Here is a 24813-nt window from a genome sequence, read left to right as displayed (position 1 = left end):
AGCAGTAAAACTGACAGGGGCCAGCTGTCTGCTTGTGTTTGCCTGTACTCCACTCTCTATTACCACCACCTCCTTCTGTAATTACAAGCTCCACTGCACACAGGCTCACCATCAGGTGGGGCCGGGGCCACAAGCACAGCACCACCAGCTCTCATCGCAGTGGCATTTTGAATTCCCTCCTTGTGTGTGAAACCCGCAGGCCGACAGGAGGCTTTTTGCACATCTGAGGCGCCACAGCCTGCAGGCCAATCAGCCAGTTGGGATTAGTAATGCTAAATTTTGTTGTTAGAAGGTTAGCTCACCCCTCATTGGTTCACCATCTGGGCATTCTTGCCTCCCCTCCCGGTGGTATGGCTTTTCGGCAGCACTGTATCAGCGCTGTGCAGCCTACAGCATGGCGGCAGACACAAAAAAGAAGCAAAAGATGGAAGGGGAAGTTTTGGGGGGGGGGGGGTGAAAGTGAGCCATGAGGGTAGTATGGGTGGTGTGTGAAAAATAGCAGAGGGAGCTTGTGGAAATGGGAGGAATTTGGTGCTTTTCTGACACATTCATATAAGAATGGCATAAATGCTGATGATGCGGCAAGGCAAGTCACTGTTGGGACAAAGTGCACCAATAAATTTCCCCATCACAGTTTCCATAAATGCTTCTATTGACATTCCCAAAGGGCGGGTGTAGGTTTTTCAAAACATAGTCATTCATTCTCACAACTCAAACTATAACTGTTAAAGCCAGCGAGAGTTTAATCTCCCAGTGAGGCCCTAATAATTTATCTCGATGTGGGAGTTAAAGTCTGCATTAAGACCGCTCATTTGGGATGTTCCACAAGGGTATTTCATTTTGGAAGACAGCGGGCTAAGAAGATTATAAGCACAGTTTTCAATTTATCTCACACACCCTGACTCCCTTTATTGGCTGCGACCCTCTTATCATGTTTTGCCAGGAGCTAAAGCAGCTATTGGCATCTTCCTCTTTGGAGTTGCTGCATTTGATGCAACATTACACTACTTATTTTTACTTGCGTGGCCTTCTTACACAAACCTCTTAGTGTTACTCACCAAAAAAGTTGGATGGATGGAAGTTTGGAAATAAACAGTGAGTTACTGTCAACTTGGCAACTTGATGCAACCTTTTCCTCTTAAGGAGACAAATAGAGGATGCTATCACCTTAGAAGTATGTTCATACATCAAATGGACCATGAGTGAGTCAGAAAGGAAGAGAGACAGAGAGAGAGAGGAAGAGAGAGAGAGGGAGAGAGAGAAGTTGCAGATTAGAAAAAAAAAAAGCTTCAGGAGTAAGGATATAAAACCTTGAGACAAGAGGATGCTCCTCTCTCAAACCCGCTGCCATCTCAGTGGTGGAAATGTTGGAGTTGGGGAGGGTCGACTTTGAGGTGACATTGACGCTATGTAGATGAGAGTGAGGATCCTGCGCTCCATGTTACGTCCCTGCTCGCTTCAACTCAGAAGGCGGCAGCTCCTTTCCCCGTCTTCTCTCCCCTCCTCTCTTTCAGCACCACTCCTTTCAGGACAGTACCTCGCTCTCAAAGACGCCCTTGTCCACCATCCTTCCCCCTAAGGATCATATATTGGCTCGCTTGCTTCTGATGCAAAGTTTTTTACCTTGGTTTTATTCTTGAGGTGCAAGGAAATAACTTTTTTTTTTTGTTTCCAGATCCGGATTTTTCCCAACGGGGAAACAATCTGGAAACCAAAAGGATTTTATTGTAAGTATGCCGATTGAATTTTTCATGTAGAAAAAAAAAGATGTGCGTTTGTAGACGTTTTTATCACAAGCGAAAGAACCACTGAGGGATTTGGCACATGCAGATGCGCTGAATTTGGCAGAGAGCGCGGATGTGCTGCAGCACTTCAGTTGAAGGGGACGCGAGGGACTCATCTCATGAGGGTCATTCTGATGCTTCAGTTCTGTGGGAACATTTTTTATCCTGAAAAATGTAAACATGTCATATATTTCGAGGGAAAATCGCACCTAACCTCGCTTAATCCCGTTTTCCCGTGCGATTACGTCTGCCTCTGGAGATAAATTCAGCATAAATGGGGAATAAACTGTAATCAGTAGTTTGTATGGGATGCTATGTAAATAAAAATGTGATGATCTGACCGTGTTGGCTTTACGCGCTCCCCAATTACGCACGAGAGGTGAGGAGCAGAGCGAGTGCGCTCAGCGCTTTAATTGCCATTGCGTCCATTTTCCATGTTGAAATTAAAAACGCTTGAAACACAGACATCTCATGAAAATGTAATTTTTAAAAACTCAATCTGCAAAGTGTTATTTTTTTGTACAAATAAATAGCGAAATAAAATCGATTCTCCACATGTCTTGAAAATATTTTTAAAAAATTAAAGCCTTGGCGAAAGCTCCAGTGAGTTGTTGGCCTCTTCAGGTGATTCATTACGCTTTATCGAGGCGTCTGACTCCTAAATGTGTTTAATTGCCCTTCTCTTGTACGGGAGCAGAAGGAAGTGGGCCACTGAACTGAGAGCATAATGAATCACGGACAAAAGCAGGCTCTAAATTTCTGCTAACATGCATTCACTGCAGGCCATTAAAAGTGATTCTTATTGCATGAGAAGTCTTTATTTCGTCCCGTGGGGCTCACGGATCGAGGGGCACGTTTTTTTTTTCCCTCTCTCGACACCCTCTGAGGAAGTGTCACGCTGTTAGAAGTCACACCAACAACATCGTGTTGGAATAATGTATTTGTAGTACAAAACAAAACTTCAGTAATAATACCATCAGAGGATAATATTTCAATTATTCAGCAAAAGGTGAATGACCTTCAACTGAAGTGACGAGCATAGATTTTTTTTCCTGATAAAGTTTTTTAACAGGAATTGCACAATTACGCACGATTCCCACAATAAGCCCTGCAATTAATCTGCAGAAAGTATTGTATTATAAAAAGCTATATTTTCTAAATTTAATTAAATCTATCTATTTATTTCTGGTGCATTTTTTAAAATCTTTCATGTTTTTGTGTTCTCAGGGTCGCAGGACCTCCACTAGCTGCACCTGCATCTTCTCTTTCTCTCCCTTCCCCGAATAATCATCCGTCCCCGGCTGTTATCTGCGAGCTGGACGACGGAGACGCTGCTCTCTCCCAGGACCGGTGCTGAAATTCCCTCCTCTCCACTGGTCAGGACTATCCAACACGTGCTGTCACCATGGCCACCAACGGGACCAAAGCCTCGGACGGGCACGTCTTAACGGAGACGGTGAACGACGCGCCCAGCACCACGCCAAACGACAAACCCAAAACCTTGGTGGTGAAAGTGCAGAAGACAAAAAAAGAATTGCCCGAGAGAGAAACGTGGGCTGGGAAATTTGACTTTCTTCTCTCTTGTGTGGGATACGCAATCGGACTCGGGAATGTCTGGAGATTTCCTTATTTATGTGGAAAAAACGGAGGAGGTAATCAGGAATTCTTGGCATTTTTTTTCCAATTATCCATGCATCAAAGGGGAAGCGACATGAGAACCTGCCCGGAGGTTTTTAATTAAAAAAAAAAAAAAATCTTAAGTGTATTTCCCTCCACCCGTCTGAGCCGTGCGTAATTGCGCACAAGCGAAAGCCTGCGCGGTGATATGGGGCGCAGTGTGAAACCCAAAACCCCCTTATTCATCAAATATCTCATCTGGATTATGATTAATGTCAATGGTTTATGATTCACCTTCACTTACACGCCTTTACCTCCCTCCTTTGTTCAGGGGCCTTCTTGATTCCCTACTTTTTGACCCTCATATTTGCTGGCATGCCCTTGTTCTTTCTGGAGACGGCTCTCGGTCAGTACACGTCAATTGGAGGGCTTGGAGTGTGGAAGCTGGCACCTATGTTCAAAGGTAAAGGCACTTTAATGCCAATCTTAAAGCCTTCAGTGTTACATGGCTGCTTAATGGAGAGCAGGTTGATTAACAGACATAATTGGGTGTCATAGTAATTACGTAACAGAGTTCAAAGGTTTGTAGTTTAATTAAAGACCACTAAACATGTCTGAAATGTTTTATTATTATCCCCATTTTCAGGTGTAGGTCTGGCTGCTGCTGTTCTGTCCTTCTGGCTAAATATCTATTACATTGTTATCATTTCCTGGGCTATTTACTACCTGTACAACTCCTTCACTACAGTGAGTATTTGATACATATTCACAGTGTTAAAGTGATCAAGATCTCAAAGTAATAGTTTAAATGCATGCACAGGTTTCATCTTGTTTTTATCTTGTTTGTTTGTTCTGCCAGGTTGTATTTTTTAACATAGTAACCCTTTTAGTTAAGTGTCAGGCTCAGCCTGCCAGCACCTCTTATATAAGGCTGCAGAGCCTTTAATTGGGTATGACATTTATTACTTCCTTTCCCACATAATTAGTGCCTTACACAAGGTATTGATAAATGCATTTGGCGATAAGGCATTCAAACCTCTGAGAAAAGCATGAAATCTCAATGAGTATCATGGTCTTGGCTGCTTGACAGCCACAGAGAAAGGGACCCAGCGGTGGGAGAGTGGTCCAAGTAAAAAGAGCTGTCTGTGTGATTTTTCTCCCCCCCTCCCCCTCCCCTGAATTTCAGGAGCTGCCATGGCAGAGTTGTGGCAATCCCTGGAACACAGATCGCTGCTACACCAACTACAGCATCACTGACACCAGGAACCTCACCAGCGCCGTGGTGGAGTTCTGGGAGTAAGCAGAACATAAGTGTTTGTTGAGATCACAAGGATGCTGCTCAGTTGGGAGCAGATTTAACCTACACACGAAGGTCATGGATCCAACTGTGCATTAGAAGATGAGAGTAGGAGTCCAATATGGTCATTTGGGGAACAAATAGTTTGCCAAATCTGTTAATCCTATTCTCTTTCTGGAAAGGGAAACTTGTGCAGTTTTGCAATAAAAGGCCCCAACAATTCTTAAAGGAAAACAGTGCAAAAATGCAATGAGGCATAAAGCATCCAGGCCTGATCTTGCTCAACTGTGATACTTAAAAAAGCTTTAACAGGGAGAAAATAAAGCCAGGGATGCATGTCTTTGTGCATATCCAGACATTTGTATGCATATATGTTAGTGCATTCATGCATGTATGAGGATGCTTTTGTTTGTTATAGTAAAACCTCTTTCCTCCCCCCCTGCAGACGTAATATGCACCAGCTGACTGATGGTCTGGAGAAGCCTGGGGAGATCAGGGTCCCACTAGCTATTACCCTGGCCATAGCATGGGTGCTGGTCTATTTCTGTATCTGGAAAGGGGTCAGCTGGACTGGCAAAGTAAGTACAAAGAAAGGATAAAGACTGAAAGAAAAATGGTGGGAACGAAATCCATCATCATCAAGGTTAGAGAAGTGGTGCAATGACATGTTGGGTTATTGTTGCAGTTAAGGGATTTGTGATTACATAACATTATCTATCAAATTGTACTTTAATGTGATTTTATTCTAGCAAAGGAGTGGCTAATTTTAGGAAGTTTACTTTCATGCCATACTGTAAGACTTAACTTAAGCAAACATAACCTGCAGGACTCTGCCATCACTATATTCTATGACCAAGAGACAACAATAGTGTGCAAAGGCTGACATGCTGCAGCAGTGCATGCACTGCCCACTACTCAGCCACACAACCATTATGTACTGTATCATGTTAAAATGATTTACTGGTTGGCTGCTGTTTGAATAACTTGCTGCTATTAATCATACCATGTCACTTTATATGATCCCATGTCACTTTAATGCACTATTTACTGCATAGCACATCTTAAATGGCCCTATAGAAGTCATGTTTGTCCTTTGTAGACCAGTATATACTTCATATTTCATTTTTACTTCATTGATCTTGTTTATTCTTCTTCTTAGTCCAAGTTGTATGTACCTTCCTGCTACTTTTGTGGCTGCAATATCTGACTTCCCCCCTTTGTAGATTAATAACGTATCATCTTATCCTATTTATGAGATGCTTTTAATTCTAAATCAGTTTTTTATTCTTGCAGATTAAGCCTAGATTCTTACACTCTTCACAGCAGAGTAACTTACTTGTCTCATGTTGTTCATTTTGTGTTCTTGAGATTAGATCCAAATAGTGTTGACTGTGGCTGATCTGATCAGTACAGAGTTAGACCTTATAAAGAGGGAAATAGTGCGCTGAGAATGTGTTGAACCCAACCACTGAGGGGTCATGTTGCCTCTGGGGAATGGCTGACTAGGTCACTGTGCTGCTCTGAGCTGTGGGGATGCTGCTACGATGCTGTAACACGTTTCATGATGACTTGAGCAATTTCATTCTCCTAATGGTTTCCTACCTCTTCCAAAGTTCTGTTGCATTTGCAGTTGAATGATTCCAGTGCAGTAATGCTGATTAGCAATTACGAAGTTTTTTTTTTTTTCATCTTAGCTTTACAGCATTTCTAACAATTCCTCTGTGCTCCATAGGTGGTGTACTTCTCAGCCACGTACCCTTACTTCATGCTGTTCATCCTGTTCTGCCGTGGCGTTTCTCTACCTGGTGCATATGATGGAATCCTCTTCTATATCACACCGGACTTTGAAAAACTGAAGGAGTCTGAGGTGTGCTCTGCTTTCTCTTCTCTTTCACACTGACGGTCTTTGATGTTCACTTTTTGAGCACTCAAGGACATAAGCTGAGCCCCATGTGGATGCGCATGGCCCTTTTACAAGGAGGGAATTGCTATTGTAGAGGCCTCGTACTCCACTACAGTCTATATGTTTTATTATAATGATGCAAGCTAGTAAGAAAGCATAGGTTTCATATATCTATTTAAAATCTTGTATTTAGACTCATGCATCCATGACTAGAGATAAAACCTCATTTGATAGGGTTGATTACTGATGCTTTCATGTCATATTCTGTAATGATTGTGAAGGAATGGCTTTGCCACATCATTACAGCTAAATAAGAACATTAAACAAAGCTGAATTAGGTGACAACTCTTTGAGACAAGATAAGCTTGCTGAGTTAAGTCAGTTTAGATATGATGTAACAGGATTAGAGTGCTTTGGATATAGTAGGGGTTCCCAAACTTATCAGCCCCAGTGCCAGAGACTGGAGACCCCCAGTGTCCCAGCAGGCTGTTAAAGCACAGCCATGCACGCTCACTAATAACCTCCTGAGACCTGGGTTTTCGTTTGGAGTGCATTTTTAGTTTCTTCAATTTAAGTCTTCTCTTTGAACAGGAAGTAGTTTTCACATAAAAAAACAATGTCTGCAGATGAGGACAACAGGCTTATCGTACTGTACAACACACGGAAATATGGATTTTTAACATTTTTGTATACATTTTGAGTGTGTTTGGCCAGTTGATAGGAGGCTGATCAGTCAGTAAGATATAGTGTCAGTCATTCAGAGACACAGTTTAGTCCTTTTCAAATGATGGACTGCAAGAGCTTGTTAACCCTGTAAAGCCTGAAACCTCACACAATAGCCTGAAAATTCTCATTTTTTGTAATGATTGTGAAGAAATGGCTTTGCCACATTTTTTGTAACTGAAATGTTTATTTAACCTTCTGATAAATCTTTAAAAAATGCATTAAAATTTCACATATATTTTTGTATCATATTTGAAACGTGAGGCATTTTTGGCAACTGATAATCTGGAAGGCATTTTTTAAATCATTAATCAGGTTGTACATAAAAGGTTTTTCAGGGAAATTATTGATCATGTTGATTAGACAGAGGTCTCACACAATCACGTATCAAATATGACACAATTGGCTTTAAAGGGTTAAGGCCAGGTATGAACTAAATTTCAACTACAAAGTTCTGAGAACCTTGAAAATTCCCTGAAAAATAATGAAAATTTCCACAAACATAAATTTCCTCTGAATTCCCTAAAATTTCTGAGACATTACCAAAAAATTATGTGAAAATGAAAAAAAAATCCCTCAAAAATGACCCCAAAATGTCTCCAAACATTCCTCAAATATTTCATTAAGTGTGACACAAAAATTACAAGAAAATTCCCCAAAATTTCCAACCAAATTTACAAAATATTCAAAATAAATTCCACAGAAATTCCACAGAAAATTCAGGAAAATTTCCAAACATTTTCCCTCCATTATCAAAACAAATTTCCTAAAAATTCCATAAAAATTCAGGAAAATTTTTAAAGGCAATCCCCTAACTAAATGTCCACATCCACCCAAAATTACAAGTAAAGTCCTCAAATTCCCATGAAAATACTTAAAAAACTTCTCCAAAATAAATAAAAACATTTTCAAGCAAATTCTAGAAAATTTCAATGCAGTTGTCCACACATTTATCACTTACAGTAAAGTTAAATGTAACAATGTCAGTTTATGTAGCAATTAATAGTAAGAAAGGCTATGGAAGAATACAAGAGACTGTATTAATGAGCATTATTGAGAGAATCTGTTTATGTCTGTGTATATTTTCAAAGAGCAGCAGACCCTTACTGTCATATTAAAACTTACATTTTTTAGATTTTTTTACACTGTTCTTCCTACATGATTAATGGGTTTTTGTAAACTTAAAGGTGCAGTGTGTAAAATTTTGCCTAATAGCATCTAGTGGAAAAAACTTTGCAAAAATGAAACATAATATTTAAGGCTGTCAAGATTGATCGAGTTAATCGCGATTAATTAAAGTCCACAATTAGTGCACTAATAATTTTTAATCTAATGCTTTATTACCCCTTTCAACACACTTTGGTTAAGGCCACATCAGTGTCTCCCTGCAGCAAGAGTTATGTAAAAAAAAAAAAAGTCCACCACTGTTGCTTGATTTCTCATTTTACTTTAAAAAAAAAACACACACACACACACACAGCTCACAGACAGCTCAGCGGACAAGTCAGAAGTCATCACCACCCTTTAAAGGTCTCTTATTTCATTTGCAATCCATAGCAAGTTCTTTTTTTACATGGTATATGTTAGGTTTGTTATATGGCAGGCCACTGTGTTATGAACCATCAGGCCAAATTTTGGTAATGACAAACATCTCTAAGCTTATGAAATTAAGCATCAAAATCATGAAAATGAGGCAGTAAAATCTGCTCTAGGATGGTGAGGGTGTGTCGGTTGAATGAGCTGAAGCCACGCCCACTCAGGATAAATATGATCCTCTCAACAAAAAAAAAAAAAACTTCTGATCAGAGCGCATCTGAGCAGAGCGCAGAGAGACAGAAGTTGGTGATTATATTTACTGTTTTCTGGTACAAATTTTTCTGTTACATTTGATGACCCATAGTCCACTGTGGCTGACAGGTTGGAAATTTATCCCACAATGTGTTTCTGTTCATTTTGATTTCAAAAAAGTTACCAATAGACATTAATCATTTGTATTTATATTTTCATTTATACATTTTTTCAGTCAATAAAACAAACAAAACAATTTATATCCCACTTAAAATCTTCAATCTTTAATATAAAGGAGCAGAAAGAATAGTAATCTTATATCTGCCACTGGCTTCCCAAAACATTAGTCAACAAATCAAATAGAAACAACATTTGTACAAAAGACTTGAACAAACCTATAACTTCTCTCTTTTTAAAATGTCTTTGGCATCAGGCCTGTTAATTGAAGCTACTTTGTGTCTTCTTTGTGTCAGGTGTGGCTGGATGCTGCCACTCAGATCTTCTTTTCCTACGGGCTGGGATTAGGCTCTCTGATCGCTCTCGGCAGCTACAATCCCTTCAATAACAACGTATACAGGTATGTGGTTATAATGTATGCTATACATACCTTACTGTCTAAGACTGGTCACTCTCACATGCATTTGGAGACTGCAGATGTGTCTGTCATTGGGATTATTTTGACAATATAGTGTCCGCTGCACCTTCTATTTTGGGAATTTTTGAGCCTCCAGCTCTATCACTTGTGTGTTATTTTGACTCTCCCCCCGTTTAACACTCATTGGAAAAGACGTGTGCTTTGCGTCAGCCACAGTCACGTTGTCGAATAAGCCGTCTGCAGCTCAGCTACGCACTCCTATGGTTATAAAATATTTTGAAACAGCTGGAGCTCTGCCATTTTAAAAGAACTGTTCAATATAAATGTACTCAGCCACTGTGCGGTTGCAGGATGCAAAATGGCTCTCCGCCGCCCCCTCCCCCCTCGCCTCTCCACAATGTGTGACGGGTTGATAAGGAACTGATACAGGCGTGACAATGGCTGCCTTGTGCTTTGTCTCCCCCCTTCAGAGATTCTGTCATTGTCTGCTGCATCAACTCCTTCACCAGCATGTTCGCTGGCTTTGTCATCTTCTCCATCGTGGGATTCATGGCCAATGTAACAAAGAGACCCATCGCTGATGTGGCAGCCTCAGGTAATTGCAATCAATGTTGAAACTCGATAGTGACAATAGGCACAAGCAAGAGATACTTGCGACAGTGCAAAAATAAGCCCTTGAAATTGCTTGATATTGGGCTCTCAGGCGGAAAGGGAAGGTTTAAGCTTGTCACTATATGTCAGTTCTGATTTTTGGGTTTATTGGAAAGAAAATTGCTCTGAGATTTTGCAAAATTTGGAGTCCTCTGTGAGCATTCAAGTTTGACATTCAGCGCTTTCCTCTAAAGGACATTTTGGATTTGAAATGTTCTTTCTTATGAAGTAAAAAGGGAAGCTCATTATGTGTGTTTAACTATATTAAAATCTGGGCTTTTTCCCCAATCATAACTTTTATAATTCTTTTCTTTCGTCAGGACCTGGCCTGGCATTTTTGGCATATCCTGAGGCCGTCACTCAGCTGCCAATCTCTCCTCTCTGGGCCATACTCTTCTTCTCCATGCTGCTGATGTTGGGAATTGACAGCCAGGTAAAGATAATCTGAAAAAAATGACCTCAGATGAGGATTATAGACCACAGAGATAACGAACGCTGATGTTCAACGTCCACGTCTGTCTTTATAATCCCTGCAGTTCTGCACTGTGGAAGGCTTCATCACGGCTTTGGTTGACGAATTCCCTCATATTCTACGGAAACGCAGAGAGATCTTCATTGCAGTTGTCTGCCTTATTTCTTACATCATTGGACTGTCCAACATCACACAGGTAAACACTTTTTCTTTCACAGATACTGGACAGGAAGTTCAAAAGCACTCACAACAGCCTCAAAATGAACGAGGAGGTTAATTTCTGTGGTTGTTTTTAGGTTTGGGAAATGAGTCTTTAGCACTTACATTAAGGGACAAACAACAATACTCTGTTATCCTGAGATAATGATTGATTTTTGATTATTTTATTAAATCTCGATGTATTTATGTAATCTTGAGATTAGATCTGTTCTCTAGTGATGATGAGTCAATTTTCCAAGCTCCTGGGAAAATGATGAGAGGTATCTGGCTGCAAATATCTATGGTGAACCCTTTGGGCTCATCTGTTGCCGACCTCTACAATGGGGCAACCTCGACCATTGACGTGCTAACCCTTGTTGGGTTTGTGGTGTGGTATTCCTAATTTTTTCCCTCTCTCACTCCTCCTTTTCCTAACCCTAACCTTTAGGATTCTGGTGCCCACCCCTAACCATCTTTTGGTTTTTCCTTAGTTTGTGGTGTATAATTTTTAAATTTTATCAGCCGTCCACCTTTCCGTAACCCTAACCTTTAGGATTCCATTGCCCAACCCTAACCATCTTTGGGGATTTCCTTAGTTTGTGGTGTGTTATTTTTGATTGTATCCTTCCCCCTCCACCTTACCGTAACCCTAACCTTTGGGGTTCTGGTGACTAACCCTCATTTGATTTTCCTTAGTTTGTGGTGTGTTATTTTTAAGTTCATCCCCCTTTTCTTAACCTTAACCTTTAGGGTTTGGTTGCCTAACCCTAACCCACTTAGTTTGTGGTGTATTGAATGCAATCTCCTTCAGCAATTTTTAGATTTTTATTAGTAAAGTTCTGCTGTTGTCAAAAAAATAGCCACTTGGCGTAAGATCTGACAGCGAGCAGAAAATATATGTCATTTAGTACATCAATCTGGTTTCAGCTTGGATGATGTACGTCACCTCCCACTCTATGGTTAAGGTCAACCCATTGTAGAGGTCTGCAACAGACGACCCCAAAGTGCCCCACCATAGAGGTCTGAAGCCAGATGCTCTGAAAAATTACTGAAATTAACTCACAGGAATGGAGTGGTAGTTTTTCAACTTTTAATGGCAAGATTTACCCACAATCAAGCCAAAATCTCAAGGCAAACCAGATTCATATCTGTACAATTTAGCCTCTTTAACATGAATTACAGCATCTTCAGTTTTTGTATTATGGAATAAGGTATGGTTGTAAAAACTGGTATGGCCAGTGGTGGAAAAAGTACATGACTTTTACACTCAAGTAAAAGTATAGTTACTCTAAAACTTACTTAAGTGGAAGCAAAAGCACTGATTAGAAAATGTACCCAAAAGTACCCAAAAACAAATTAATTACATACATTTGAGTAAGTTTAATTCGTTACTTTCCTTCATTGATCTAGAGATAACAACATAAATAATCCGAGATCTTGAGTATTATACTAAAATGTACTTGCTATGCCAGGGAAATTTGGTTAAATAAAATATATGGATGCATGTCATGTCAAGGCTTGCATAGATATTGGCAAAATTTAAAAAAGCCCTACAGAAGGGATGCTGTTGGGTTGCATTCCCCATATGCATGGATTCTACTCCGACCCTTCGCATTTTTCCCTCATGTTCCTCACTCTCTATCCACTGTCCCATCTCTCCAATAAAGGCATTAAAGCCCCTCAAAAATGAAAAATTATAGTCATAAAAATAAACCCTACAGGAGTATTTTAAGTTCACCTTTACTCAAATATGTAAATTATTGACTTTGCATGCATCAGTTCCCTTATTACAGACCTTAGACTCTAGAGTCCTGCCTCTGTCATTGTTACAGGATGATTTAATGTTTTTCACAGTCTTGTAAGCATCCCAGAGGACGATAGTGTGACCCGAGCAGGTGACACAGTAACCTGAAATACTGTTAACTCAGCCAGCCTGTTAACTCAGCAAGTCAAGTGGCCGTTATGTGAAATCCCTTTGGTACCGAAGGTCAAGGAGCCATACTCCCTCTGAGACCGAGGCTGCAGGATGAAGTGGTTCAGTTCATTTAGCATCAGTTAAAACACAGTAAGCATAATGCAGACTTTGAAAGAGACTTTAAACGATGGCTTCGTTTCAGTGAGGATGCTGATATAGAAAGTTCAAGTGGATGTCCATTTGCTCATCTGTCCTATACATTTTTTTTATTTGATGTCTTGGCAGTCGTCTAGCATCACAACTGGGCCAAAATGTGACCTTGATCACAACTGGTCTCAATGCTGTTTTCCATGAAATACGTATATGTATTCATGGTAAACTTGCTGATTATTACCAGAACAAGTTGGTGAAACAAACCCATGCCAAAGCTGGTTGGGAGAAGAGCAACATTTGCTCTACCAAGAAACGCTTTCAGTGTGATTTTTAATGATTTTGATATGTTATAAAAAAATACGGTCCAATTCTGATGAAATTGACTACTACAACTATACTGCAGGTAATCGCTACACTACTCGCAACTGTTTAGCAGTTTGTAATACAACTAAACCCTGCTCGTGGCTATGCCTATGCTGATTGGTCTGCTGCTATACCAGGCATAATCGCTTGAGACAGGAACTTTGCGAGATGGGTCTGCCTGGTGACAGACATGGAGTCTGGCCAATTCATGGTCCACAAAGGACGTGTGCACTTTTCATAACCCCGTAACTAGGGATGTCCACAGTCAGCTAAATGACTAAATTCAGATATGAAATTAGACGGCTCAAGATTTATGTGTTTGTTGAACTAATTACCTTTTCTTTTTAAACAGGAAGAATGCAGTGTGGCAATATTTTGTACTAGAAAACAGAAATAATGTTGTATGTAGGCTGTTGAGGGTTTTACTTTACACAATCAGGTCTCTGGTTATTAATTTCAGTCATCATGCCACTGTGAATAGCACACTGCTGTTGTAAATCGGAGCACTGACGATTGAACTATTATGTTTGGGATTGAGCAATCCAGTAAGCAGAGCAACATAACCGTAGTTACCAGTGAAAAAAACATGTCGACAACTATGTGCCCGTCACCTATTTGAAGTGGCACCCCACAAATGTGATACTGCCTGTAGAAGTTTAGGTTCATGAATAAAACAAATAAAGAGAAGTCAAAGTCACTGAGTCAGAAGTCAGAAAAAGTTGCCAAAGAAGCGTCTGTGTGTGCTTACTTGAGAGCTAAAAAAGAATGAATCCCTGCAGGCCAAGGTCATGCCGGTCAATGACACTTGAAGACCCTCGACTTCTGCCAAACTGGATTTCCGTCATGCCACATGCACAGTCCTGTTAGAATCAGGCTGTTACCCAAACCACCACTTCAGGCGGGCTGAAACAGATTTTCAAAGGGTGAAGCTTGACTTTGAGCTAGTCTCTTTAAATAACCTGTTAACTTCAGATGGAGACATTAAATGTTTCAGACTGAGGTTTGATCTTCAACAGTCCTGCTGCACATCTCCAGTTTACTCCAGAAAGTCTTGGCACCAGTTCTGTCCTCACCAGTGAGGCATCAGTGATTCTCAGCCATTGGTGCTCTCGTCCTTGATGTTATTCCACTTGACCGATTTAGTCCTGCCCTGGATGTCCAGTGCTATAACTGCCCCGTCAGTGTTTCCCCTTTGCCTTCTTCTGTCTTATAATCTTTTCTTCTGTATGCTGTTGCTCCTCTATTGCAGGGTGGGCTGTACGTGTTCAAGCTTTTTGACTACTACTCAGCTAGTGGGATGTGCCTGCTCTTTCTGGTTTTCTTCGAGTGCATCTCAATCTCCTGGTTTTATGGTAAGCCACTCTCATCTCTGAATAACCTTGATAAGATGACACATTAAGCAGAAATTGTATTACATACATAATTGTTTTGTTTGTTTTAGGTGTAAACAAATTCTATGACAACATTGAGGAGATGATCGGCCACAGGCCCTGTCTGTGGTGGAAGGCCTGCTGGGTCGTTTTCACTCCACTCATTGTGGCCGTAAGTGTTATCCAGGGGCTAGCATGCAGAAATAAGGCCCATTTATGCAGGCTCATGTTTGTTTTAAACAATAGAGATGTCACTATGTACTTTTATGTGACTTCTATGTAGAAAAATGCATCCACTCGAGGACACAATCTCACACAGACCTCCCTTTCTCTTTCACTACCACCCCACTGGCCCTCCTGCCCCATCTACATCCCGCTGTTCCATTATAATTGTCTGTTCTTGTGCCTGTGTGATAGCACATATATGATAAATCCCTTGCTAGTCTGGCTCAAAGTTCAGCTTCTCAACACTTCCCCCATAAAAGAGCTCTACAGTGTAATTCAAGACACAAAAATCCCATTTATTTTCTCCATATGGATTTGATTATTAGCCAAGCTAGATTTAACACAAGCTACTGGAGCTTGAAATGGTGGTATGCTCCTTTAGAAGACAAACATTTGCAAGACATCAACCTTGTTTTAAGAAAGACAGTTTAATCCCGATTTCAGCCAAGAATACAAAACCCACAATCCTTAAGTGTCACAGCAATGTCTCTGATTGGTGGGGTCTCTGGGTACGGTGGAAATGTCTATTGAACTAGTGAACAAAGGTTGCCCACCATTGATGCTGCAGTATGAAGGATACATGCTCGATCTACAACCTGCTAGTGTCATTTTGAATATCAATTTAGCAAAAGACAAATGTATTTTATGTGAGTATTTTGTAGAGTATTGAATTTCACAAAGAAAGTGAAGTCCAACTTCCTTTGGGTCTTTTTCTCTCAGCTCTGTGTTAACAAAGGATAGCAATTTCAATTTTGGTTATGAGTAATGACTCATCAAAAACTGTTGGCTATTCTTTGAAGCTTATCAGCCACATTTCTGTCTCACTCATGCTTCAAACATAAATACTCTTAGAGTCTCGTTGACCGCCATTACCCTTTACAAACAGAAAATGTTTACAACAGGCCATGGTGCAGCATAGAGAGAGAGATGCACTAATATTTTACAGAGTAGTGATAACAATAGAATGAAGTGATCTGAAAAAATGACTAAATGATCCCTGTTATGAACCATGTAGCAAAACTGTCTGTTAGCATTATGCTAATGCATGGAAAATGCAATTAACAGGCTAACAGATGGTGTTTCAGGTACTGCAGTTTCAACTTCAGAAATCATCTTTTGACTTGACCGTGCTATGTAAAACAGGTTAACTGATAGTTTGCTTAATAATCTGGAATAAAAGAAATTATTTCTTTGATTTAGAGAAGTAGCCCAAAGCTAATTTCATAGCACCTTAGTTGTCTCAGTGTTTTCTTCCTAAGAGGGGTCTAGCTGGGTCTGTCTGGCTATTACATTCATAAATTAACCACATTGCAAACATAGCAGCCGAAGCAACATTTCATAAACAATATAGAGAAAAGGTCAGAGGTCTAATCTAGGATTAAATCAGGCATAGATCCATTTTAGAAGTAGATACATGAACAGTGGCTCACTTTAGCTTTGTTAACTTAAGCTAAAGATGACATGGCTATGCTAGCTACGTAATTAACGTTACTACATAAGCCAGTAAGCTAAGTAAGCTTTAGCAATGTAAGCTTTAGCAAATGTAACTAAAAATAAATTAGCTACATGGATAATGTACCAATGTAGCTTACATGTGAGCTTAGCTTTAGCTATGTTAGCTACGTAGCTGTATTATCTATAGCTTAGTTAGCTTTTGCAACATTACCTTTGGCAAACATAGATACAGCTAACTTAGATAAGCAGATAATGTTGATACATAGCTGCTAGGTAAGCTTAGCTGTAGCTCTGTTAGCAATACAGCTCAATTATCTACCTATCTTATGAAGCTAACAGAGCTACATTTGCTATGTGTCTGTGTAAGACTGTTTTCATCTAGGATGTTTTTTTTCCTGTAAGCTGACTGTTTACTCTCCTTTATCAAATGTTTTTCTGGTCAGGATTTTGACATGTAACTTTTGATATCCGACCCCTAACCCTAATCCTTACCCGAACCTTTGATTTTCTATAAATGAATAATGCTTCAGACATTCAAAATCTATGCCCATTGCCAAGTGAGACCTTGTTTCTGGTTCATGTATCTCATTATGATTCTAACGTTTTTCTAAATAAAAGTCCGACTGACAGCCCTGCCATTATGTTAAAGACTGCTCCATCTACTTAAGGATTCTGTTTTTGTAGGAAGGCTGTAACACAGTGGCATCACAACAGCACAACTTAGGGAGTTTCCAAATCAACTTTTAGATGCATATCACCACTTTATCACAGAATCATGTTTGTAGTTGTTGTTTAGCACTTGCCGCCTGCTCTCCGTCTCCAGTACACATGCTGGTGAAACAGGAAGGGAGGGGCTGGGGAGTTGAGCTTTGTTGTGGTTGAAAAATCTGCTCTGACAGTCATATGCCACATTTCCACCAAACTGTCCGGTTCAACTAGGTTTGGTATAGTACATGATAAGGGGACTTTCCACTGTCAACAGTTGGAAAAGGAACCAAAATAATCAATCCATACTGCACTGCTTTTGAGCACCCTTCTGTTGTGGTCCCAAGCTTTCCTAAGATTACACACCTTGTGTACCAAGTAAGGGTATTGCTGACAGTGAGAATGCAAGATTACAGCTTACTGTACTAAACCAAACTGTACCTTTTAGTGAAAACATACACTTTAGTCTTACTGTACTATACTGTACCCTTTTTTCTTATCAACAGCCCAGTATTTTTAAAAGGCCATTTTTGTCTCAAAATATGTGTAGTTCTTTTTTAACTCCTACTCTGCATGATGATAAAATTATCTTCTTGTCCTACTTGTCCAGGGCGTCTTCTTGTTCAGTGCAGTGCAGATGGTCCCCCTGACCATGGGTGACTATGTGTTCCCAGGCTGGGGCCAGGGGGTCGGCTGGTTGATGGCCCTCTCCTCCATGGTCCTCATCCCTGGTTACATGGGCTACATGTTCCTCAATCTCAAAGGCACATACAAAGAGGTAAGAACAGTTTGGATTCAGGCTAACTTCATTTTTTCCCTAGATTTGCACAGAATAAATTAATTGTCCTTAAATAAAAATCAGTTATTATTGAATAATGCTGATGTACATTGAAATCTTCTATGTATTCATTAATGCAGATTACAAGTAAGAACAATCTACATGTATATACTAATAAAAAAAAAGCACACTCTGCTGGTATAAATACCAAGAGCTTAGACATTCAAGAGTGAAATGCAAATGCACTGGTCGCAGATTCCCCAAACATATGCATCAGTATAGCCCCCCCAGAGCGTTTCACACATCTATTAGCTGGTTTGAATTTTAATCTGCAGTCGACAGCGAGTCAGGCTCAGTGTTAAGAGTTTCAAGTGGATTACTTGGTATGCAAGATTTTGGCTCAAATATATTACTGTATGATAAACCCAGAGATGGAATACAGCTATTTGGGTGCTGCTGTTTTTGTAAGGGGGATTTTAATGTAAATGTGGTGTACAAGGCCCTGGGAATGTAATAATAAGATCTGTTTTATACAGAGGGACTTCTGAATGAACAGTTAAGGTCACCTTCTGGATTTTTCCTCCCATATTTGGTTCAAACATGTGAAGAACATTTAGGATTTATATCACTTTCACTTACATTCACAACATTAACATAATAGCTGGTAATGAAAGCAGTACCTGAAAAGTGATTTAGCAGAAAAGAGACACTTCACTCTGGATGTTAAAATGCTCCGCTTAGTGATTTAGCTCTTTGCATTATAACTGCCCTGTGCTTCAATGCTTTTGTGATCACCAAACACAGAGGCATGCTGGGTACAGTTGTGATAAATTGCCATGAAGAGCAGAACAGTGATAAAAGGATTAGTAAAATAGAGTTTCTAATTAGTTCTGTTAACAGTTCCAGATGTCGCTTGCTGTACCAACCACTGAGCTCTCAGTGAATGACATCAATTTATATGCAGCAGAATACTACGCCACATTTTTATTGATCTTGTGATTGGAATCAGTGGCTGATAGCACCCACTCTGGCATGCCATTTACATTAGGAGATCTTTGATTTGCAGTAATTCACAGCCCGCTTGCATCTATACCTTCCTGGGTGACAGAGAGCTTTGTAGACACCACTGACAGAGTAAATGGGCCATAATTGCATGCAGTGCGACGGAGGCTGCCAGAGGCGATGTGCAGGTGTCAGATCCTGCAGTACCAGCTGATGGCTGATTGTCTAATTGTAGCAATCATCCAGCTGATTAGTGCTCTGCACCCTGGCAGACGCTTAGTTTCACAAACACTTTATATAAATGCTCTAGTCCAACATTACCCACAGCTCACAACAAGAACTTTAAAGTAGTTCTGTTGGGTCAGTATATCCACACTATTTGTTTATTATTTATCACTGCCATGAATTGTTTCATATATTTTCTTTTATCTTAGGCATTATTAAACTTCAGTAGCCATACACATCATGAAAAATGAATTCATGTATATTCTAAAACTGTCTTGCAGATTGTTTGCACACAGAGCCTGAGGATGTACATTCATCAAGCTCACAGCTGTGTAGCTGGTGTGTTTTTTTCACAGCTTAGGGGGTTAATCACAAACTTTGCAGCTGTGTGGGCCCCTTCAATGACAATGGATATATTCAAAACCGTCTGCTATACTGGCAGTACATACTGATTTGGCTGTAACACAGTACACAGAAAGTGAATAAATCTATTGTACTGTCTACAGCCTGCCATTTAGTGCTGTTTCCCACAATGCAAAAGGCCCACCATTCTCAGTTCAAAATCATGGACAGCAATTAATAAAAGCAATCCAACATCACTTCCTTCTCTCTAGAGTGAAATGAGATTGTTGAAAATAAGTCTGAGACTGAATAGCAGTAGATAAGAAAACAGCAGTAGCTATGTGCTCAAATGCTGTTGCATTGCATCTTGTAAGTCTGCCTGCCTGCTAACAGATACTTTACACATTAACTTAAGTATTAACGATGTTTTAAAAGTAACGATCTGACCCTCTTTATTGTCAAAGTGATGAAACCTGCAATCACAGCACTGAGTCTGTGTGGATAGGTCTCAATCAAGCTTGCACATCTGGACACTTTGGACATATTACCCTCTACCTTTTACAAGCCTTCCAGGGCTGGCTGCAAGAAGCATCCCCACAGCATGATGCTGCCACCACCGTGCTTCACAGTGAGGATGGTGTGTTTGTAGTGATGTGCAGCGTTTGGTGTCCACCAAACATAGTGATGTCAGATGGCCAAAATGCACCATTTCGGTCTCATCAGACCAAAGAACTTTCTTCTACTTGAGTCTCCTGTCTAGAGTCTAGATTTAATCTGAGTGTTTTTTCAACAGCGGCTTTCTCTCTGCCACTCTCCCATAAAGCTTTGACTGGGGTAGAACCTGGGCAACATTTGTTGTATGCAGTCTTTCCTGTCTCAGTTGCTGAAGCTTGTAACTCCTTCAGAGCAGTCATAGTGATCTGCTGGTCTCTCTCTCTAGACTCCTTCTTGCACAGTTGTAAAGATGACCTCATCTAAGCACATTTACACATGTGCCATATTCCTTCCATATCTTGATGATAGATTTAACTGGATGTTCAGTGCCTTGGAAATTATTTTGGATCCATCCCCTGACTTGTGCTTTTCAATAAGCTTTTCTCTGAGTTGCTTGGATTGTCCTTTTGTCTTCATGGTGTAATGGTAGACAGAAATTCTTATTAACCAGTGACTGGACCTGTCAGACACAGGTGTCTTTATACTACAATCACTTGAGACTCATTCACTGCTCTCAGGTGATCCCCATTTCACTAAATGTGGACTACTACCACCAGTTGGCTGGACCTCTGTTGAATTAGGTCAGTCACTTCAAAGGGGTGAAATTGACACTTTGATGTTAGAGAGGGTTTTTTTGTTGTTGTCAGAAAAGCCAAATTGTATTTACCATGATTTATTTCTAAACCCAATAAAAGGGTAAAACATCCAAGAGGGTGAATACTTTTAATAGGTACTTTAACACTTATTTTATAATGTGTCTATACCAACTCTTGTTGAGAAAATTATTCATTATGTTTAATGCAATGGCCATTGGATTTTGTTGCCATGTAACTGTTAGTAACAGTTAATGACAGTTTTCATATTTAAAGCTTTTAAATAGCTAAAACCCCAATCTTTTCCATTACCTCCAGAAACATAATTGGCATTACTAGCATTAGCATTAGCTCCGTTATGCATAGACCAGTGAGCGGATGACATGCCAGTGAATTTACTTTCTTCAGGTCATTTCATAGCATCTCATAAACACATTTTCACCTCTATTAATATTGTGAAAATCAAACTGATTCACTTTGTTCACAGGACGCTGCCTAACCATAGCTGAGCTATTGTTTACCTCCATTTTTCAGCAAAGCTGGGCCAAGCCTTCCCTTAAAATTAGCAGCTAGCAGTTATAGAACATACTACTGATGAATGCAGTATGCCACACATACGCACTTCACGCTACATCTGTATTTGGTAGGCAGTTTTGAAAACTGTCTTATTGTAATTTCTGTGCATTTTTTAGCTGCTGACATCCGTAATCTTCTCCCTCTAGCGTCTGCGGATGATGATCAAGCCTTTGGCACTGGTGAAGGCTCAGGAAAACGGCCCGGATCAGCAGACTGAGAACCAGAGTCAGAACCCTGCCAATGAGGAAGCCTACATCTAGAAACTTCTGCCTGTCTCTCTGTCTCGACAACGGACAGACTGGCTTCTCTACACAGAAAAAACATAATCAAGGTTGGGAACGACCACCAGACGTCTATGTCTGCTTTTATTCACCTACCTCCTGGGGACACGTGAGACCAACCTGATTATATGCTTATTTTTAGGGGTTTTTCTGTTTGTTTATTTGTATGATACAGAGTTATAAACTTATGAAGAAAAAAAAAACAAAATACCCAGCAAAATTGTTGTGATATTATGAATTTCATTATGCAAAAAAGGTTAGTCTTTTTAGAAAAGGAAATGTGACTTAGGAAATTACTGTATATTGAGTATATAATTTAAATTTGGAGGCCCACATTGATTCAATAGTAATGTGCTACATTAAAGATAGTTAATATACTAAACTACAATTACTGCACAAAGAAAAATATCGGTTAATTGCATTTTGCTTGTACATGAAATAAATACATTAAATGAATGCAGTGTAGTTGGTGAAGACTCAGTTTGAAAGTTTGTAAATTAAAATTAAATATTGACCACTTTAAGGCAAAGAGAATCTGGGAATGTGCAACAGGTAAGGCCAAATCTGCTTGTATGTGTAAACTATCATTTAGCTAGAAAACCATCCTCCCCTTTGCAGGATCTTGCAGTTTGCCTGAAATGTTTACCACCCATGTCTGGGATTATTTGAAAAGCACAAGCATAGTATGGGATTTTGAAATGTCCAACTTACTTTTGGCTCGATTTCATCTTTGAAAACAGCAAAATAACTGACAAAGAAAACACAGCTAGAGACTGTTATACTTGTTTCTTTGTTTTCTAAAGAACAGTAACTTTCTATGTTGTCTGAATCTTTTTTGTAGAATTATTTGAAGTCGTTTTCTATATGTGAGAGTGAGAAGGACCAAAATTATACTCAAGGTAAAAGTGTGGTGCAAACATTTGTCCCTGATGACAATGGCTGAGTCTGAAACCGCATACTTTAATATTATTCATGCTAGTTATGAGAAAATAGAACGTTCTGAATGCAATTGTGTGTATGTGAGAAATCCCTGGAAATATATAGTAGAGTCTCTTGAGTATTACTCAACTGCAGCCCTACAATCTATCCAGTGATGGAGCTATCCATCCAACCAACAAGTGGCATAAAAATAAACATACCGATACTGTAATATGTTTTATAAATGGTCAAAAATGAGTCAAATAACTACATAGGTATAAAAGGTCTGACAGTCAAGCAAGCTTGATGCCAGCTGATTTGAGATAGCTTGGAGAATTTACCACCTAGAAGATGAGTGTTAGCATGGCACTGACAACACACTTATGGTCCGGTTAGCATGCAGTAAATTCTGTTTTGAGTATGTAGTCAGTATGTAAGTATGTGGTTTTGGAGCAAGCTTGTTTGTGGATTAAATCATGTGTCCATTTTGTCTCAACAGGGTGTAATAAGAATTACAGAATCATCTAAAAGCACAATTTTGGATGTGTAAACTACTATCCTTAACAGTAAAGGTGTAGCTAACACATAAATGTCACATTTGCACTGTGCATCCCTCAGAGTGTTTGAAGTCTGATATATCCTTCTCCTGAGCACTAATTCTCATTGATATGAAAACTTTGAGAGTGAATAAGCAGCAGTGGCAGCTTCATTGGAGCCTTCGCCAATAGCTACCACTATTCTGACTGAAACCGTTTACTTGTATCTATTTAGTAAGCCATTTCTCAGGAACAAAGGTGGACGTGACCAAATTATCTCAGAAACTACCGTTATACACTGAAAAATTCAATGCTGTTCAAAGACACGCAACTTTGGCAAATTTTATGTCAGATTTGCGACTTAATCCACCCTGCTATGTCAGGAAGCAACAAACAAAAATACACGGGGAATCAGAACTTCAAATCACTTCGGCACGCTTGAAAGCTGATCCAAATGGTTGCCTCTTTTCTGTGCAAGCATGATGTCTTTCAGTGTGTTTAACTGTAATAGCCTTCATTGAGTAATCTTAGTAGAAGCCATGGTGCATTTCTATCCTGTGGCTCATACGGATTTCAAATAACAGACAAGGAGAGAGAAACTTAGTAAAAGAAAAAGCTGGCAAAAGCACTGTTAAAAATAAAGGACAAAGCCAGATGCTACATAGGCCAACACCACCGAAACTACTCCTTCTCATAGGACAAAGAAAACCTATTGTTACATATCAAGTTTGCTCTGCAATACATAAGGCGATATGTGACTGTGGTACGCCACAAATATCACAGTATGAAGAGGGATGAAGAATATTTGCTGGTGTGTCACCTGAAATGAATAGAGCTGAATCAGTCCCGTTTATTCCTTTATTTATGTTTTATTTTCTCAAAGATATGTGAATTAAAAACGTGCAATGACAAAGGGTTCCGTGAATTTTGTATAAAGTTACAATACTGCAGTTTCTCTTTTGAATGATGTTGTAAACTGGACTGTGTAATACATGTATCTGTGAATGTCCGTACAACCTGAGTTTTTTCTTTTCTTTGTCTAAATGTTGAACAAAAAAGTGATATTATTTGCTGTTTTCTGCAATAATATTATCTCAGAAACTAAAGCACATATCTCTCTCAACTGTAAAAAGTATAATTACAATAACAGAATAGAGTAATAATAAAGATAATATTAATAATAATGTAATAAAAATAAAGTCATAGAGATGTCTAGTCAGAGATTATTGTTTTGTATATTTCTAGTTGTTTCATGGGCCTAATGTAAAATATTCTATGTAAAAAATATAATAAATGTCTTTAGATGGTGTTATATGAAAAAGCATGATTGCAACATATGTTATCTGCAAAAATAAATAAAGATCTATAGATTATAATCTCTGTGTCATGTCATCTTTGCATTGAATATTTTATTGTATTCACGTTATATAGTTTAAAAAATACAAAGAAATTTGAACAGTTTTTTTAACAGGTAAATACAGTGGTGATGCTTCAGTTGAAATATCAGTGATGCTCATGAGTGGACACTATCTCATGCCTGACTTTGTGCATTATGTAGCTGGAATGATTATTATGATTATGATTTTTTCATAGGAAGGTCTGCACTTGAGGGGACAACTACCATGAGCTCACTC

At 39.4% G+C, this 24813-nt stretch overlaps 1 protein-coding gene across 1 annotated transcript; it reads left to right on the top strand.

Annotated features, from left to right (window-relative positions):
- The first annotated feature begins 1356 nt into the window (after nt 1-1356).
- Nucleotides 1357-24482, top strand: slc6a1b (solute carrier family 6 member 1b). Its single transcript, XM_041781495.1, has 15 exons — nt 1357-1727; nt 3012-3436; nt 3733-3864; nt 4048-4148; nt 4588-4697; nt 5144-5276; nt 6431-6565; nt 9586-9689; nt 10178-10302; nt 10679-10791; nt 10895-11026; nt 14709-14811; nt 14901-15001; nt 17825-17992; nt 21591-24482. Exons 2-15 carry the CDS (start codon nt 3190-3192, stop codon nt 21702-21704), a joined length of 1818 nt encoding a protein of 605 aa, XP_041637429.1. The 5' UTR covers nt 1357-1727; nt 3012-3189; the 3' UTR covers nt 21705-24482.
- The last annotated feature ends 331 nt before the right edge of the window (nt 24483-24813 follow it).

The sequence above is a fragment of the Cheilinus undulatus genome, linkage group 3 (assembly GCF_018320785.1).
Source record: "Cheilinus undulatus linkage group 3, ASM1832078v1, whole genome shotgun sequence".
In the NCBI taxonomy this organism is placed as follows: domain Eukaryota; kingdom Metazoa; phylum Chordata; class Actinopteri; order Labriformes; family Labridae; genus Cheilinus; species Cheilinus undulatus.
Note: the sequence above shows the minus strand (reverse complement) of the source record. Positions and strands in the feature narration are given on the sequence as shown.

What these genes read in the sequence shown, in the direction of transcription:
- slc6a1b (XM_041781495.1), top strand. Translation starts at nt 3,190, where the DNA reads ATGGCCACCAACGGGACCAAAGCCTCGGACGGGCACGTCTTAACGGAG. An exon ending in GGGTCAGCTGGACTGGCAAA is followed by an intron (nt 5,277 to 6,430) that starts GTAAGTACAAAG and finishes TGTGCTCCATAG; the next exon opens with GTGGTGTACTTCTCAGCCAC. An exon ending in CGCTGATGTGGCAGCCTCAG is followed by an intron (nt 10,303 to 10,678) that starts GTAATTGCAATC and finishes TTCTTTCGTCAG; the next exon opens with GACCTGGCCTGGCATTTTTG.